Source organism: Scophthalmus maximus, chromosome 9 (genome assembly GCF_022379125.1).
Source record: "Scophthalmus maximus strain ysfricsl-2021 chromosome 9, ASM2237912v1, whole genome shotgun sequence".
Lineage (NCBI taxonomy): Eukaryota > Metazoa > Chordata > Actinopteri > Pleuronectiformes > Scophthalmidae > Scophthalmus > Scophthalmus maximus.
In genome coordinates, this window is record NC_061523.1 from 13,182,426 (window position 1) to 13,198,476 (window position 16,051).

The 16,051-nt window shown below is 41.2% G+C and overlaps 1 protein-coding gene across 4 annotated transcripts in view; it reads left to right on the forward strand.

The window, feature by feature from the left end:
* The first annotated feature begins 4,371 nt into the window (after positions 1-4,371).
* The window catches only part of LOC118319082 (protocadherin gamma-C5-like), a 205,374-nt gene continuing 193,694 nt past the window's right edge, over positions 4,372-16,051 (forward strand). The window contains exon 1 of one of the 4 annotated variants that reach the window (XM_047334625.1): positions 4,372-6,817. In XM_047334625.1, coding sequence (XP_047190581.1) covers positions 4,388-6,817 — 2,430 coding nt within the window. In that variant the 5' untranslated portion in view covers positions 4,372-4,387. Of the gene's footprint in view, positions 6,818-7,966; positions 10,415-12,297; positions 14,807-16,051 lie in introns of those variants that run through there. The other 3 variants (XM_047334653.1, XM_047334641.1, XM_047334652.1) reach the window with 3 other exon arrangements.

Below are 16,051 nucleotides of genomic sequence, written 5' to 3' on the forward strand. Positions count from 1 at the left end.
GTGTGAACGATTTCGAGAATCAACGAGGTTCACGTCAATGTAAAAAAATACCTTCCTATTTTAAAGTAAGTACATGATGGCGACACATTACCTGTTTGTGGTAGGCATGTGTTCCCCCCGTAGAAGTGCTGAGCAAAAGGCGCCATCTCCTGGGCAAAATATCATAGCACATTTGGCCACTGACAAAAAGCGACCAGATAAAAAAAAGTTATTTTTATGCAAAGACAACAGGTAAAATCTTATTTGAACTCCACACATCTTTTCATTCTGACATTCAACTGTCATTAATTTTGGAATTTTAATCTTGAGCACCACACAGACAACTGGTGGAGAATCAGGTTTCTCCCCCGAGATTTTACCTGTCAGAAATTTAATGTAAAAACAGCAAAAAAAGTATTGTGGTATAAATATGTAATCGAAATACTAAATGCAAATATGATCACACATGCTGCTGTCTAAATATCACATATCATTCTGAAGTTCCAAAATACAAAAGCGTCACTTGGTAAACATTAAAATGGACATTTAAATATTCAAACAGGTGTCTCCAGGTGGCGGAAGTAATTAAGAGTCAGATCCGGTCCAACAAACAATTGATTTCCCCCCGTGAACGTCGCGCTCACTCTGTGGCCGCGGGCATTTCCTCTTCTTTATTCCTCCTCGTTTTCGTTTGAATGTTAATTGTGTCCGTCCAGCAATTCACCCGAATCATTAATGAAGACCGTCTCAGTAATAAACTTTACCCTAAAGACATATTCGTCGATAAATTGACGTTTTCATTGTACTGTCCAAAATGGCTGCCAGTTAGGGATTGTTTGAAAAATGCCGACGTCTGCTGGGTTGGACACGTTATTCGACTCAACAACTGGTAAGTTACGATATTTACATTTTTTATTTTCATTTATATTGTTTGTTAAAGTTGTTTTAGTGTCTTAGTAACCCTAGCCCTCTTCCTTTAGTTTTGAATAAAATAAAGTTTTTATGACGAGACATAGTTCACGGCGAAGGCACAGCAACGCTTAACCAAACAGCTAGCATGACTGAATGTGGTTGACTGCGCGTGTGTGTGTGTGTGTGTGTGTGTGTGTGTGTTTTATGTTATATACGAATGTGTGCAATTCTGTTTCTTAAGCGCCGCTGGGAGGGGCATTCGCAATTTCGTTGTATTCATTGTAACGTAGTGACACCAAAGGCTTCTTGTCTTCTCTTCTCATCTCCATATTAAATAATTCAGTTATACAAAAGGAGGAAAAACGCACACCTGTTAGTCACTAGTCTAGACAAGTCCTCTACGGGCCGTCTGCGCCACCACAAACCCTCCATAAGGACAAATCAGTTGGTAGCCTGGCTAAAAACAAAAGGTACACCATAGTAGCCTAGTTAAGTTTTCAAGATCATCATGGTTTTATTTTGAATAAGCACTAATCATAACACACAGTTAAATTTTTTTGTTTCGTAGGGAGTTTCACATCTGTTGAAGTTTGTTTTTTTGACATTAGTTGATGGCATTTACCATTTACCTTTTTTTTTTTTTTTGACATGGAAAGGGAACGGAAACACTTGCATCAAGCGACTTTTAAAGCTTAATTTACATTGTACTCTGTAGAGATTACTTTGATGTTTACAGGTACATTCCGCTTGGCCCTTTATTTCCCCACTAAGTGGACACTTTCAACAGGCCATCATGTGTGTGTAAATGATATTTGATTGAATACTATGAATTGATACGTTTATTTAAAAATCTATGCGTAAAATACAATACCAAAGCAACATGTTTTCTATAGTTGGAAAGTAGAAATGCTCATTAATACCGAGCTTCATATGCCATCAGTGGAAACTATTCGTATGTAAAACTAAATGTGTATGGATGTTTAATCTCTCCTCAGGTTTCTGTACCTCCCTTGAGAGAACCTCTGCCTGTGGACGATGCACCTGAATTCCAGAGCTACTGTACCGGTGAGTCATTTAAACAGGAAATTGCTTTTGTGCGCTTAGAAGAAGATACGAAGAAGAAATGTATATACATTTGAAATGTATTCTTTCAAAATCCTGGATGTTTATGAATTTAAATACATTTTATGAGACACTGACTTGACTGTGTCAATATCTATCCGCCTTGAAAGTGGAATGTAACTACATGATAAGTTTTCTATCGATGTAGCTTAATGGTCACTTTGTCGCCGAAACTAACTAACATGGCCCCTTGTAGTAGTTTTGGATAAACTGCTCAACTTTGTCATTTGCAGTAGATATTTGTTGTTTACATGTGGGGGAACTAGGTGGAGACATTTCTCACTTGGGCACGGGGAGTACACTGAGCCTGGCATACAGCAATATTATCCAGCTTTCAAGTGTTGTGCACCCTGAGGAATTTGGTAGCAGAGTAGAAACATGACAATGAGGAGATGATGGAGCGCTTGTCCAGGGCATTGTACTGAAGCTATAATATCGAGAGATGACCAACTGAAAGGCAAAACAGTGGGAGATTCTTTATTGTTCAGTTGCTCCACAAACACTAACAACAGAAGCCAGTTATCGGATGTGCTGAGTTGTTCATCAAAACCAAATAAATCCTACTGGGGGTTTACTGGTATCTTCAGATGTTCAGTTTAACACATCTGTATCTGCGTCTGTGTGATTCAGTGAAGCTCGGTGTAGCACTGGAAAATTATAAACTGTCAAATGGTTGACCAATGTCTGTTTTAGGTGTGATCATGTGTCTCATAGACTTGATTACCTCATAAATGGGAGCTTGACCGATTTTACACGTAGTATTTAGAGGTTTTGAGGAGCACTAATGCATGTGTAGTCTTATAAAGCTCTGTGTGGCGCCAGAGGGAGATGCACAAGAAATGAATAGCCTCAAGTGATGTCACTTTTAAAATGAACAATAAGTGTGTGTGTGGAGCTGGAAAGACGTATGCTAAACCCTCTGTTTTTCTGCTTCTCACCTTTTGTCTAAGGCTAGTGGTTGGAGGCTATTTTTTTCACTACTAGCATAATTAACTTGAATCTTTAACTGAAGTGTTGGCAGTTGAATTGCAATGTGAATATTGTAGAGATCAAGTTTTGATAAGGAAGAACAATGTGTGGCATAATAAAAACAGATATATCTGATTCTACATATCAATTTTTATTTTTCATTTTCTCTTAAAGTTTTAATTTTGATTCTAACTATGTAATAGGGGTTCAATGCGAAATTTGTGGAGCAGCCTAACACGTATTAAGTTTTGATGTAGCTGTGTGATGGTTACGCAAGTTATTTATAATATATATGGATCCTTTTTTATCATGATAATAATTACAAACATATAGATCAGGTGCCATTTAGGGTTCTGTAACGGTTTGGGACCAACGACAATATGAAAATTCTTGTTTTGCTTGAACAAGTCTTCAATACATGTGATAATCCTGTTGTCACTGTCCATGGTCCTGAAACTACTCAAGCAACTGGGAACTTCCTTTTTTCCTCTTTCTGAAATTACTGAACTACTGCTACTACTACTATCACTACTACTACTACCACTACCACTACTGTTACTGCTACTACTACAGATACTACTACTACTACTGCTACTACAGACAATACTACTGCTACTACTGCTACTACTATTATCACTACCACTACTCCTACTGCTACTACTACCAATACTACTACTGCTACTACGACTACTACCACTACTGCTACTGCTACTACTACTGCTACTACTAATACTACTACTACTGCTACTACAGCCAATACTACTGCTACTACTGCTACTACTATTACTGCTACTACCACCACCAATAATAGTGCTACTACTACTACTACTACTTCTTACAATATGGGTAATGAAGTAATTATTTAACCATCAGGGAAGTGTATTAAGCATCAAAATTTTGTAACAAAAATAAACAGAGTTTCAAATCAATAAGTATGTCCCCTTAATATTTTTTCATTTGATTTGATTTAAAAAACATGCGTACTATATTTAATTATTTAATGATGGTTCACATATTTATTGAATATGCTGAAGCTGTACTGTATTCATGATGTTGCATGGTGTATTTACTTTTTTATGTTTTTAGTGATGCATAAATTACAGTACACATTTGGTATAGCGCCATTTAGATGAAACAATTAGCGAATTTGTGTTTGAATATAATCATTTTGATCGTTGCATTTATTGTTTTGCATGTAGCACAATATACGGCATGTTGCTTACAGATGTAAAGAGTGAAACGCGTCTCGTGGTGCCGCTGTGGTCTAGCACAAAGGCAACACAGACATCTCCACCCACTATTTCTGCATTCAATTCCGTTGTAAGGAATCCCTTGTTTCCACGACTGTTTTTTCATCTTTCTCGCTGCTGTGAAATATTGCATTGTTGACGCTGCTTTACAATAGATGTTTTCTTCCGGACAACATTTAAACAGTCAACATATTTATCTGAGAATGGGAGACAAAGGATTTTCAGCGCTTCGTCCGATCGTCTTCTCCGCTTTCATTCTAACGCTGCATCGCGTTTATGGAGACCTGAGTTATTCCCTTCCAGAGGAGATGAAGCAGGAGTCTGTCATTGGAAATATAGCGAAGGATATCGGCCTTGATCTCAGGACTTTATCTGCCCGAAAGGCCCGTGTTGATTTCGAGGGGACACATAAGAGGTATTGTGACATGAATCTGAACAGCGGAGATTTAATCACGTCAGCGAGAATCGACAGAGAAAGTCTTTGTGGCAAGAAACCATCGTGTGTATTGAACGTAGACCTGGTGTTAGAAAATCCTCTAGAGCTTCATCGTGTAAGTCTTCATGTTCAAGATGTAAACGACAACTCCCCTAAATTCAAAAATAATTTGATTGAAATGGAGATAAGGGAGTCGGCTGAGAAGGGCAACCGCTTCTCAATCGAGGAGGCCCATGACGCAGATATTGGTCAAAATGCTGTTCAGAGGTACAACCTACAAAAGAACGACAATTTTATTCTCTCTGTAGATAATAACAAGGTCGAACTTGTATTGGAGAATAAACTCGACCGAGAGAAACAGAAAGAGATGAATCTGCTCCTCACAGCTCTAGATGGAGGCTCTCCTCAGAGATCAGGCACCGTGGTCATACACGTCACTGTGCTGGATGCTAATGATAACGCCCCAGTGTTCAGTCAGGCCGTTTATAAAGCCAGTCTGCCTGAAAACTCTCCTCCTGATACCGTAGTGATTAATGTCAGTGCTACTGACGCAGACGAAGGAGTGAATGGAGACGTGACATACGACTTTGGTCACGTGTCTGATGACGATTTAAATATTTTTTCTATTGATCCAAAAACGGGAGAAATCACAGTAACTGGTGTGATTGACTTTGAAGAAATTAGTTCTTTTGAATTGAGAGTTGAAGCCAAAGATGGATTAGGGCTAACATCGTATGCCAAAGTTATAATAGATGTTACTGATATAAATGACAATGCTCCAGTTATATATCTGAAATCACTGACTACCCTCATACCTGAGAACGTGTCACCTGGTTCAGAGGTGGGCATCATTAACGTGCAGGACAGAGACTCTGAGAGGAACAGACAGGTTCGCTGCTCCATTCAGCAAAATGTCCCTTTTAGGTTAGTTCCTTCTATTAAAAACTATTATTCTCTGGTGACCACAGGACAACTGGACCGTGAACTAGTGTCAGATTACAACATTACAATCAGTGCCACTGACGAGGGCTCTCCACCTCTGTCCTCCTCTAAAACTGTTCACTTATCTGTAGCTGACATCAACGACAACCCACCTGTGTTTGAGGAACAGTCCTACAGCGCATATGTGAGTGAAAATAACAAACCTGGCTCCACTTTATGTTCCGTTACTGCTCGAGACCCCGACTGGAGACAGAACGGTACAGTGATTTATTCTCTGTTACCCGGTGAGGTGAACGGTGCCCCGGTGTCCTCCTATCTGTCAGTTAACGGAGACACGGGGGTGATCCACGCTGCGAGGTCGTTTGACTATGAACAGTTCAGGAGCTTTAAAGTCCACGTGGTGGCCAGAGACAACGGTTCTCCTCCGCTCAGCAGCAACGTGACCGTCAGCGTCTTCATATCGGACGTGAACGACAACTCTCCTCAGATCCTGTACCCCGCCCCGGAGGGCAACTCCTTCATGACCGAGCTGGTCCCCAAAGCTGCACACGGAGGCTCTCTGGTGTCCAAAGTGATAGCGGTGGACGCGGACTCCGGGCAGAACGCCTGGCTGTCCTATCACATAGTCAAGTCCACTGATCCGGGACTTTTCACCATCGGTGTCCACAGCGGAGAGATCAGGACACAGCGGGACATTTCTGAATCTGACAGCATGAAACAGAACCTTATTGTGGCGGTGAAAGATAACGGACAGCCCTCTCTCTCTGCCACCTGTTCCATGTACTTACTTATTTCTGATAACTTGGCTGAGGTGCCAGAGCTGAAGGACATTTCTTATGATGAGAAGAATTCAAAACTGACCTCTTACCTGATCATCGCGCTGGTGTCTGTGTCCACCTTCTTCCTGACCTTCATCATCATCATCCTGGGTGTGAGGTTCTGTCGCAGGAGAAAGCCCAGACTGTTGTTTGACGGAGCGGTCGCCATCCCCAGCGCTTATCTCCCTCCTAATTACGCAGATGTTGACGGAACAGGAACTTTACGCAGCGCTTACAACTATGACGCCTACCTGACAACAGGATCTAGAACCAGTGACTTTAAGTTTGTGACGTCTTACAATGACAACACGCTGCCTGCTGACCAGACTCTGAGGAAAAGTCCTTCTGACTTTGCTGATCCATTCGACGACTTGGAGTCCTCGGTGGAGGTAGGAGCAGATCAAATGATTTACCACCACATATTCACGTCCGGCTGTTTTTTTAGCTGTTTAATGTTTTCCGCAAGTCGATGTGTGTAAGTAACGAACAAACTGCTCTTTGGCCATTGAAGTGGAAATTACGACTCACAAAGGGTGAATAACTGAAATGGGAGACGTTTAGTATGTGGTTAAGTATGAGTAAATGTAACATCATTTTTTATTCAACCAAATAAATATTTTCAAGCAGAAAACACATGTTTTACTTAAAATAAGATTCAACCTGGGAACTGCAGTTGGTGGTGAAGCAGTGGCAGACATTAGTAACATTTTCAGTGGTTACAGCAACCTCTTAACATTCTGTACCTTCTTCTTGTTCATCTTATTTGTTTTTTTAAATTCAATAATCATTCATCAGCAAGTGACATCAAACGATAGAAACGAGGATACTGCTCATTCTGATTACACGGAAGGATGGACGATTAAATCATTGCTTAAGTGAAACTGTACAAGTCATATTAGAAGAGTATAAGGTCAAACTAAGAATTTCGATAGACGAAATCGACTCTTCTTGATCGGAATCTGTCCAAGGGGCCGAAACACTCCGCTGGTACAAGTACAACTATGTTTCCCCTGTAGTGATGTTGTCTGTATATGAATGGGCTCAGCTGTAGTTACTGCAGTTCTACTTGTGATGTGTCTTGAGGTGTGGGCTGTATCTTTTATTTAGTAATACGCTTTTGATGTTGTACGAAGTGCAGAATGTTGCGTTCCTCTTGTGCTGTGGCTATGATTGTACATTTTTGGTTGTTCAGGACAAACCATAAATCACTTTGCTTAGGTTTGTACGTTTACAATTTAAATTGTGCAGTTTTACATTCATGAAATGCGGAAACATCCTCAGCAGTTTATCTTTTCCACTAAGCCTTATCCATTACATTGTCTCGTGTATGCCCTTCGTTAAAAAAAAAAAATATTTAATGTGTGACAGTGTTACAACCATGCTTGACTCGTGGTGTCAGTGTTGTCTTACAGAACATTTACACTCGCCACTCCACCCCCTACTACTGCGTGGATATCCGTTGCACATTTTCCAGGGAGTCTGTTACATCGCTTAGATCATTTCATTGTTTGCACTGTTTTCTAAGTCTTGGATTCTTAACCGTTTTAGATTTGTGCTATTTAAAAGGGAGTAACGCAGGTGCAGGACGCTTTTGTGTCAGGATGGGAGACAAAGGATTTTCAGCGCTTCGTCCGATCTTCTGCTTCGCTTCCTTTTATCTAACGCTGCACCTCGTTTATGGAGACCTGAGTTATTCTATTCAAGAGGAGATGAAACGAGGGTCTGTTATTGGAAATGTAGCAAAGGATCTCGGTCTTGATCTCAGGACTGTATCTTCCCGGAAGGCCCGTGTTGATTTTGAGGGGACTCATGAGAGGTATTGTGACATGAATCTGAACACCGGAGATTTAATCACGTCAGAGAGAATCGACAGAGAAAGTCTTTGTGGCAAGAAACCATCGTGTGTGTTAATAGTAGACCTGGTGTTAGAAAATCCTCTGGAGCTTCATCGTGTAAGTCTTCATGTTCAAGATGTAAACGACAACTCGCCTAAATTTAGAGAAAATTTGATTGAAATGGAGATAAGGGAGTCGGCTGAGAAGGGCAACCGCTTCTCAATCGAGGAGGCCCATGACGCAGATATTGGTCAAAATGCTGTTCAGAGGTACAACCTACAAAAGAACGACAATTTTATTCTCTCTGTAGATAATAACAAGGTCGAACTTGTATTGGAGAATAAACTCGACCGAGAGAAACAGAAAGAGATGAATCTGCTCCTCACAGCTCTAGATGGAGGCTCTCCTCAGAGATCAGGCACCGTGGTCATACACGTCACTGTGCTGGATGCTAATGATAACGCCCCAGTGTTCAGTCAGGCCGTTTATAAAGCCAGTCTGCCTGAAAACTCTCCTCCTGATACCGTGGTGGTCACAGTGAGCGCGACTGACGCAGACGAGGGAGTCAATGGAGATGTGACGTATCAGTTTGGTCACGTGGCTGAAGACGATGTAAATATATTTTCTATTGATCCAAAATCTGGAAAAATTACAGTAACTGGTGTGATTGACTTCGAAGTAAGGAGTTCTTTTGAAATGAGAGTTAACGCTAAAGATGGTTTGGGGCTTACATCGTACGCTAAAGTTATAATAGATGTTACAGATGTGAATGACAACGCCCCTGTCATTAATTTGAAATCTCTGACTACCCTCATACCTGAGAACGTGTCACCTGGTTCAGAGGTGGGCATCATTAACGTGCAGGACAGAGACTCTGAGAGTAACAGACAGGTTCGCTGCTCCATTCAGCAAAATGTCCCTTTTAAGTTGGTTCCTTCTATTAAAAACTATTATTCTCTGGTGACCACAGGACAACTGGACCGTGAACTAGTGTCAGATTACAACATTACAATCAGTGCCACTGACGAGGGCTCTCCACCTCTGTCCTCCTCTAAAACTGTTCACTTATCTGTAGCTGACATCAACGACAACCCACCTGTGTTTGAGGAACAGTCCTACAGCGCATATGTGAGTGAAAATAACAAACCTGGCTCCACTTTATGTTCCGTTACTGCTCGAGACCCCGACTGGAGACAGAACGGTACAGTGATTTATTCTCTGTTACCCGGTGAGGTGAACGGTGCCCCGGTGTCCTCCTATCTGTCAGTTAACGGAGACACCGGGGTGATCCACGCTGTGAGGTCGTTTGACTATGAACACTTCAGGAGCTTTAAAGTCCACGTGGTGGCCAGAGACAACGGTTCTCCTCCGCTCAGCAGCAACGTGACCGTCAGCGTCTTCATATCGGACGTGAACGACAACTCTCCTCAGATCCTGTACCCCGCCCCGGAGGGCAACTCCTTCATGACCGAGCTGGTCCCCAAAGCTGCACACGGAGGCTCTCTGGTGTCCAAAGTGATAGCGGTGGACGCGGACTCCGGACAGAACGCCTGGCTGTCGTATCACATAGTCAAGTCCACTGATCCGGGACTTTTCACCATCGGTGTCCACAGCGGAGAGATCAGGACACAGCGGGACATTTCTGAATCTGACAGCATGAAACAGAACCTTATTGTGGCGGTGAAAGATAACGGACAGCCCTCTCTCTCTGCCACCTGTTCCATGTACTTACTTATTTCTGATAACTTGGCTGAGGTGCCAGAGCTGAAGGACATTTCTTATGATGAGAAGAATTCAAAACTGACCTCTTACCTGATCATCGCGCTGGTGTCTGTGTCCACCTTCTTCCTGACCTTCATCATCATCATCCTGGGTGTGAGGTTCTGTCGCAGGAGAAAGCCCAGACTGTTGTTTGACGGAGCGGTCGCCATCCCCAGCGCTTATCTCCCTCCTAATTACGCAGATGTTGACGGAACAGGAACTTTACGCAGCGCTTACAACTATGACGCCTACCTGACAACAGGATCTAGAACCAGTGACTTTAAGTTTGTGACGTCTTACAATGACAACACGCTGCCTGCTGACCAGACTCTGAGGAAAAGCCCTTCTGACTTTGCTGATGCGTTTGACGACTTGGAGTCCTCGGTGGAGGTAGGGGCTTTTCAAACTAGTGTACTTGACATAACTTAAGAACTTTGGCGTTTATGTTGTCCTTGGTTTCAGCACTGCGTTTTGATGTAAATTACAAAGTTCTTGGTTGTTTTTGGAAGTAAATTCTTTGGTTAATCCTGCCTATAACATTGCATTAGCAGGTTTTAACCTTTCTGCCTTCAGTATTTTATAAACACAATTGGCTATTTTTTGAAACTCATATTTTTGTCTTTGTTATTTGTCAATGTGTTTGTTGATAGTTTCACTTTACTGTTCTTGTTTCATAGGGATATAGTTTTACTTAGACTCCTAACAAGTAGCATCTGTTATTCAATTTTCATTTTTGCCACAAAAATGTCATTGTGTCGATTGTTGTTTAGAAAAAAACAACAAACATAAGCCAATGGGTCGTTTGTGTCCTGCTCTCATATAGCATAAAAGTTGGGCCTTTTGGGAAACTTTTCATGTATGAAATATTTTAATGGAAAATGCAACTGTGAATGATGTCAGAACAAAATCAAACCATTAGCCTGAACCTTATTGTTCTCCAGCTGTTTTTTTCTCTCCATCAGTTGCATATATTATGTTTTATCTCTGACCATCAAGTGTCACTGACTTATCGAATCGCTGCAGTTCTTTCGCCTGATTGTATATTTGTACATGACCCACATTGTAAGTCTTACAAGTGAACTGTTACTTTTATTCATGAATCTCTTGTACTTACATTAGTTGAGTCAAAGAACTCGGGTCAAGGCCAGAACGCAAACTTAAGATACATCAAATTGATCACATGGAGACGACGGTGCTTCCAAATCTCAAAGTATTTGTCCATGGTGCTGAAACACTGCACATGCTGAAGCGCGATATGTCTGTTTTAGTTCTATGGCACACTGCTATAGTAGAATAATAACCTGTTTTAAATATCATAACATGAAGTCATGTTAGAAATACTGGTATTTATTTCTACCACTTTACTACAATAATAACAATACTACTCAATATGATTTTTTTTCTAATAACTTACAATTTTATAAACTACAACCTCTGATGGATTTACAATGATCAGCTGCTTTTTACAGTCTCATCGTGTAATTTTTAAAATCCTCCACATTTCTTATAAGGTTTTATTTTTTTGAGGCACTACTTGTTTTCTAGTGTAATTTTGTCAAGTGTCAAAGATGGCTTATTTTCATTTTTTGACTTTTTGGAAGGGAATGAACCCCAGGTTGGAAACCTCTTACTACAGAGTTACCTGTAATGTCGTTACAGTTGGCTCCACTTGACAGCTACAATAGCGAAATGATACTTACACATTGATGCATCTGTATTGATAATCTAATGTCATATATAACTGTCAGTCACAGGTGCTTTGATCATGCAGAACGGGAACCTTTTAATACTTTTGCTGATGATGATTCTGTACTATATCTGCATCAAAACTTTAATTCCATGACTTATAGTTTTTTATACTCTGGTATTTGTACTTTAACTTCAGCATCTACTTCTTTCATCACTTTCCATGGTGCTGAACCGTGACTCTATACTGCTGAACCTTGCCATTATTCTTGAGCTTAAACTTTACTTTGGGATTTTAAGTGCTCGTGCAAATTGAGCTCGTAATTAAATAGTTCATTCACTGGGATTTTGTTTTTTCTGTGCGCATTATCTGTTGCATCATGACTTTTCTTGGCATATCATTTACAGGTTACGTACACATAGGTAAATGACTTTTATGTAATTTTAGACTGAATGATATTTCCTACCGGTGTGAAGATAAACAAGTGTCTCATGGTGTCGCTGTTGGCTGACGGAAAATGAATACTCACCACTCCACCCACTATACTACAGGCATATCTGTTGTATATTTTAAAAGAGGATCGCTGGAATCCGCGAACATACTTTTGTGCTCTTTGGTGCGGAGTGTTGGGTTATTTACCCATATTGGATATATTTGTTGTTTTGCTCGAGGCTATACGTTGAAAAACCCGAGGACACGTATTTGTCAGGATGGAAGACAAAGGATTTTCGTCGCTTTGTCTGATCGTCTGCTTCGTTTCCTTTATTCTCACACGGAACGTCGTTTATGGAGACCTGAGTTATTCTGTTCCAGAAGAGATGAAACGAGAGTCTGTTATTGGAAATCCAGTAAAGGATCTTGGTCTTGATCTGAGGAGTTTAGCTGCAAGACAGACTCGTGTTGATTTTGGTGGGAGTCGAAAAAGGTACTGTGACATAAATCTGAATACCGGAGATTTGAACACGTCGGAGAGAATCGACAGAGAAAGTCTTTGTGGCAAGAAACCATCGTGTGTTTTGAAAGTAGATCTGGTGTTAGAAAATCCTCTGGAGATTCATCGTATAAATCTTCATATTCAAGATGTAAACGACAACTCGCCTAAATTTAGAGAGAATTTGATTAAAATGGAAATAAGGGAGTCGGCTGAGAAGGGCAACCGCTTCTCAATCGAGGAGGCCCATGACGCAGATATTGGTCAAAATGCTGTTCAGAGGTACAACCTACAAAAGAACGACAATTTTATTCTCTCTGTAGATAATAACAAGGTCGAACTTGTATTGGAGAATAAACTCGACCGAGAGAAACAGAAAGAGATGAGTCTGCTCCTCACAGCTCTAGATGGAGGCTCTCCTCAGAGATCAGGCACCGTGGTCATACACGTCACTGTGCTGGATGCTAATGATAACGCCCCAGTGTTCAGTCAGGCCGTTTATAAAGCCAGTCTGCCTGAAAACTCTCCTCCTGATACCGTAGTGATTAATGTCAGTGCTACTGACGCAGACGAAGGAGTGAATGGAGACGTGACATATCAGTTTGGTCACGTGTCTGATGACGATATAAATACGTTTTCTATTGATCCAAAAACTGGAGAAATTACAGTTACTGGTGTGATTGACTTTGAAGAAATTAGTTCATTTGAGATGAGAGTGCAAGCCAAAGATGGTTTAGGGCTAACATCATACGCTAAAGTTATAATAGATGTTACTGATATAAATGACAATGCTCCAGTTATATATCTGAAATCGCTGACTAACGCCATTCCTGAGAACGTGTCACCTGGTTCAGAGGTGGGCATCATTAACGTGCAGGATGCAGATTCGGATAATAACCAAAAGGTCCGATGCTCCATTCAGCAAAATGTTCCTTTTAAGTTAGTTCCTTCAATTAAAAACTATTATTCTCTGGTGACCACAGGACAACTGGACCGTGAACTAGTGTCAGATTACAACATTACAATCAGTGCCACTGACGAGGGCTCTCCACCTCTGTCCTCCTCTAAAACTGTTCACTTATCTGTAGCTGACATCAACGACAACCCACCTGTGTTTGAGGAACAGTCCTACAGCGCATATGTGAGTGAAAATAACAAACCTGGCTCCACTTTATGTTCCGTTACTGCTCGAGACCCCGACTGGAGACAGAACGGTACAGTGATTTATTCTCTGTTACCCGGTGAGGTGAACGGTGCCCCGGTGTCCTCCTATCTGTCAGTTAACGGAGACACCGGGGTGATCCACGCTGTGAGGTCGTTTGACTATGAACACTTCAGGAGCTTTAAAGTCCACGTGGTGGCCAGAGACAACGGTTCTCCTCCGCTCAGCAGCAACGTGACCGTCAGCGTCTTCATATCGGACGTGAACGACAACTCTCCTCAGATCCTGTACCCCGCCCCGGAGGGCAACTCCTTCATGACCGAGCTGGTCCCCAAAGCTGCACACGGAGGCTCTCTGGTGTCCAAGGTGATAGCAGTGGACGCGGACTCCGGACAGAACGCCTGGCTGTCCTATCACATAGTCAAGTCCACTGATCCGGGACTTTTCACCATCGGTGTCCACAGCGGAGAGATCAGGACACAGCGGGACATTTCTGAATCTGACAGCATGAAACAGAACCTTATTGTGGCGGTGAAAGATAACGGACAGCCCTCTCTCTCTGCCACCTGTTCCATGTACTTACTTATTTCTGATAACTTGGCTGAGGTGCCAGAGCTGAAGGACATTTCTTATGATGAGAAGAATTCAAAACTGACCTCTTACCTGATCATCGCGCTGGTGTCTGTGTCCACCTTCTTCCTGACCTTCATCATCATCATCCTGGGTGTGAGGTTCTGTCGCAGGAGAAAGCCCAGACTGTTGTTTGACGGAGCGGTCGCCATCCCCAGCGCTTATCTCCCTCCTAATTACGCAGATGTTGACGGAACAGGAACTTTACGCAGCGCTTACAACTATGACGCCTACCTGACAACAGGATCTAGAACCAGTGACTTTAAGTTTGTGACGTCTTACAATGACAACACGCTGCCTGCTGACCAGACTCTGAGGAAAAGCCCTTCTGACTTTGCTGATCCATTTGACGACTTGGAGTCTTCTGTAGAGGTAGGAGCCGATTAAACCATTGTGCTGGTCAAGACTGATGCATATTTAGCGTCTTTTTTGTGTTTTGATGTGCATCTGCCTGCGGGTATGTTTTGTCAAATAGTAAAGTTTTGAACGGTTGTTGAAGTGAAATATTTGCCCAATCAATGGAGATTCCCTTTCCTTTATATCTTTTATACTAGGCAACATAAGTAGATGTGAACATATGTTTTGCCCGTTGTCCTTCCTAAACGTGTCACTCAGTAACGGTCATGTCTTTGAAAAACACCTCTTGTTTTCATCACAGTTTTCGTTATCAGCCTGGTCATCCTTTCACAAAGATTAAAATGTTAATTAAACATTGAGAAACATTTTTTTTCCATAACTGAATTTTCTTATTTTCCTTTTCTTAATGGACCAAATTTTTAATTTAGTTTCTAAAACTTACGAGAACAAGTAGTTTTTCCAAACTCCCCTTTTCCATCAGAAACCCTGGACCTAAACGGACTAATTGTATTCTTTGACTGACTCACGGGAACGTGCAATGATGACTGGTGATGAAGTCTTATTTTATTGAGGAGTTTCCTACTGGCCTTTTAGCAATTTTTTTGCTTCCCGTTCTTTGCCTCACAAATATTTATTTCCGGCCATTAGCACATGTCATAACTGGTCGCCTATAAGCAAGTGTTAAGTGGACCCATGACTCGTCTTTCTCACTCAACTAATGACTGCCATTTTTGGCTGTAGATCAGAAAGTACGTACTTATTTTTTAATGTCTGACACGTTTTTTTAGTATATAGATCAGAATGTACATACTTTTTAAAAAATGTCTGACACATTTTTTTTTAGTATATAATTATAGCTTTATTATCTTTGTTTTGTCAGCCCTGTCAAATATCAGTGTCTGTCCATGGTGTTGAAACAGTCCTCAGGAATTTAGAATAAAACGGATGTAAGCAGTGTAACCACTGCTGCTACAACAAGTAATGATTAAAACAATGATAATCATTATATTTATTATAATTATAAATATCAATCTGTGACAAGTGTATTCATCTGTTTTAATTCATCTTACTGTTGCCTAACGTCTTTATGTGTATAGGGATCAGACACAGTTTGAGTTTCATTGTTGTTCTTTTAGGTTTGTCCAATCAACGCTGCTTATGCTTTAATAGTAGAATATCTCTTACTTTGAAGGAGCTCAATCAAAGCCTACATGTGTTGGTGTTCCGAGGCCTTTTTAGTGCGAAAAAATAAATTCCTTT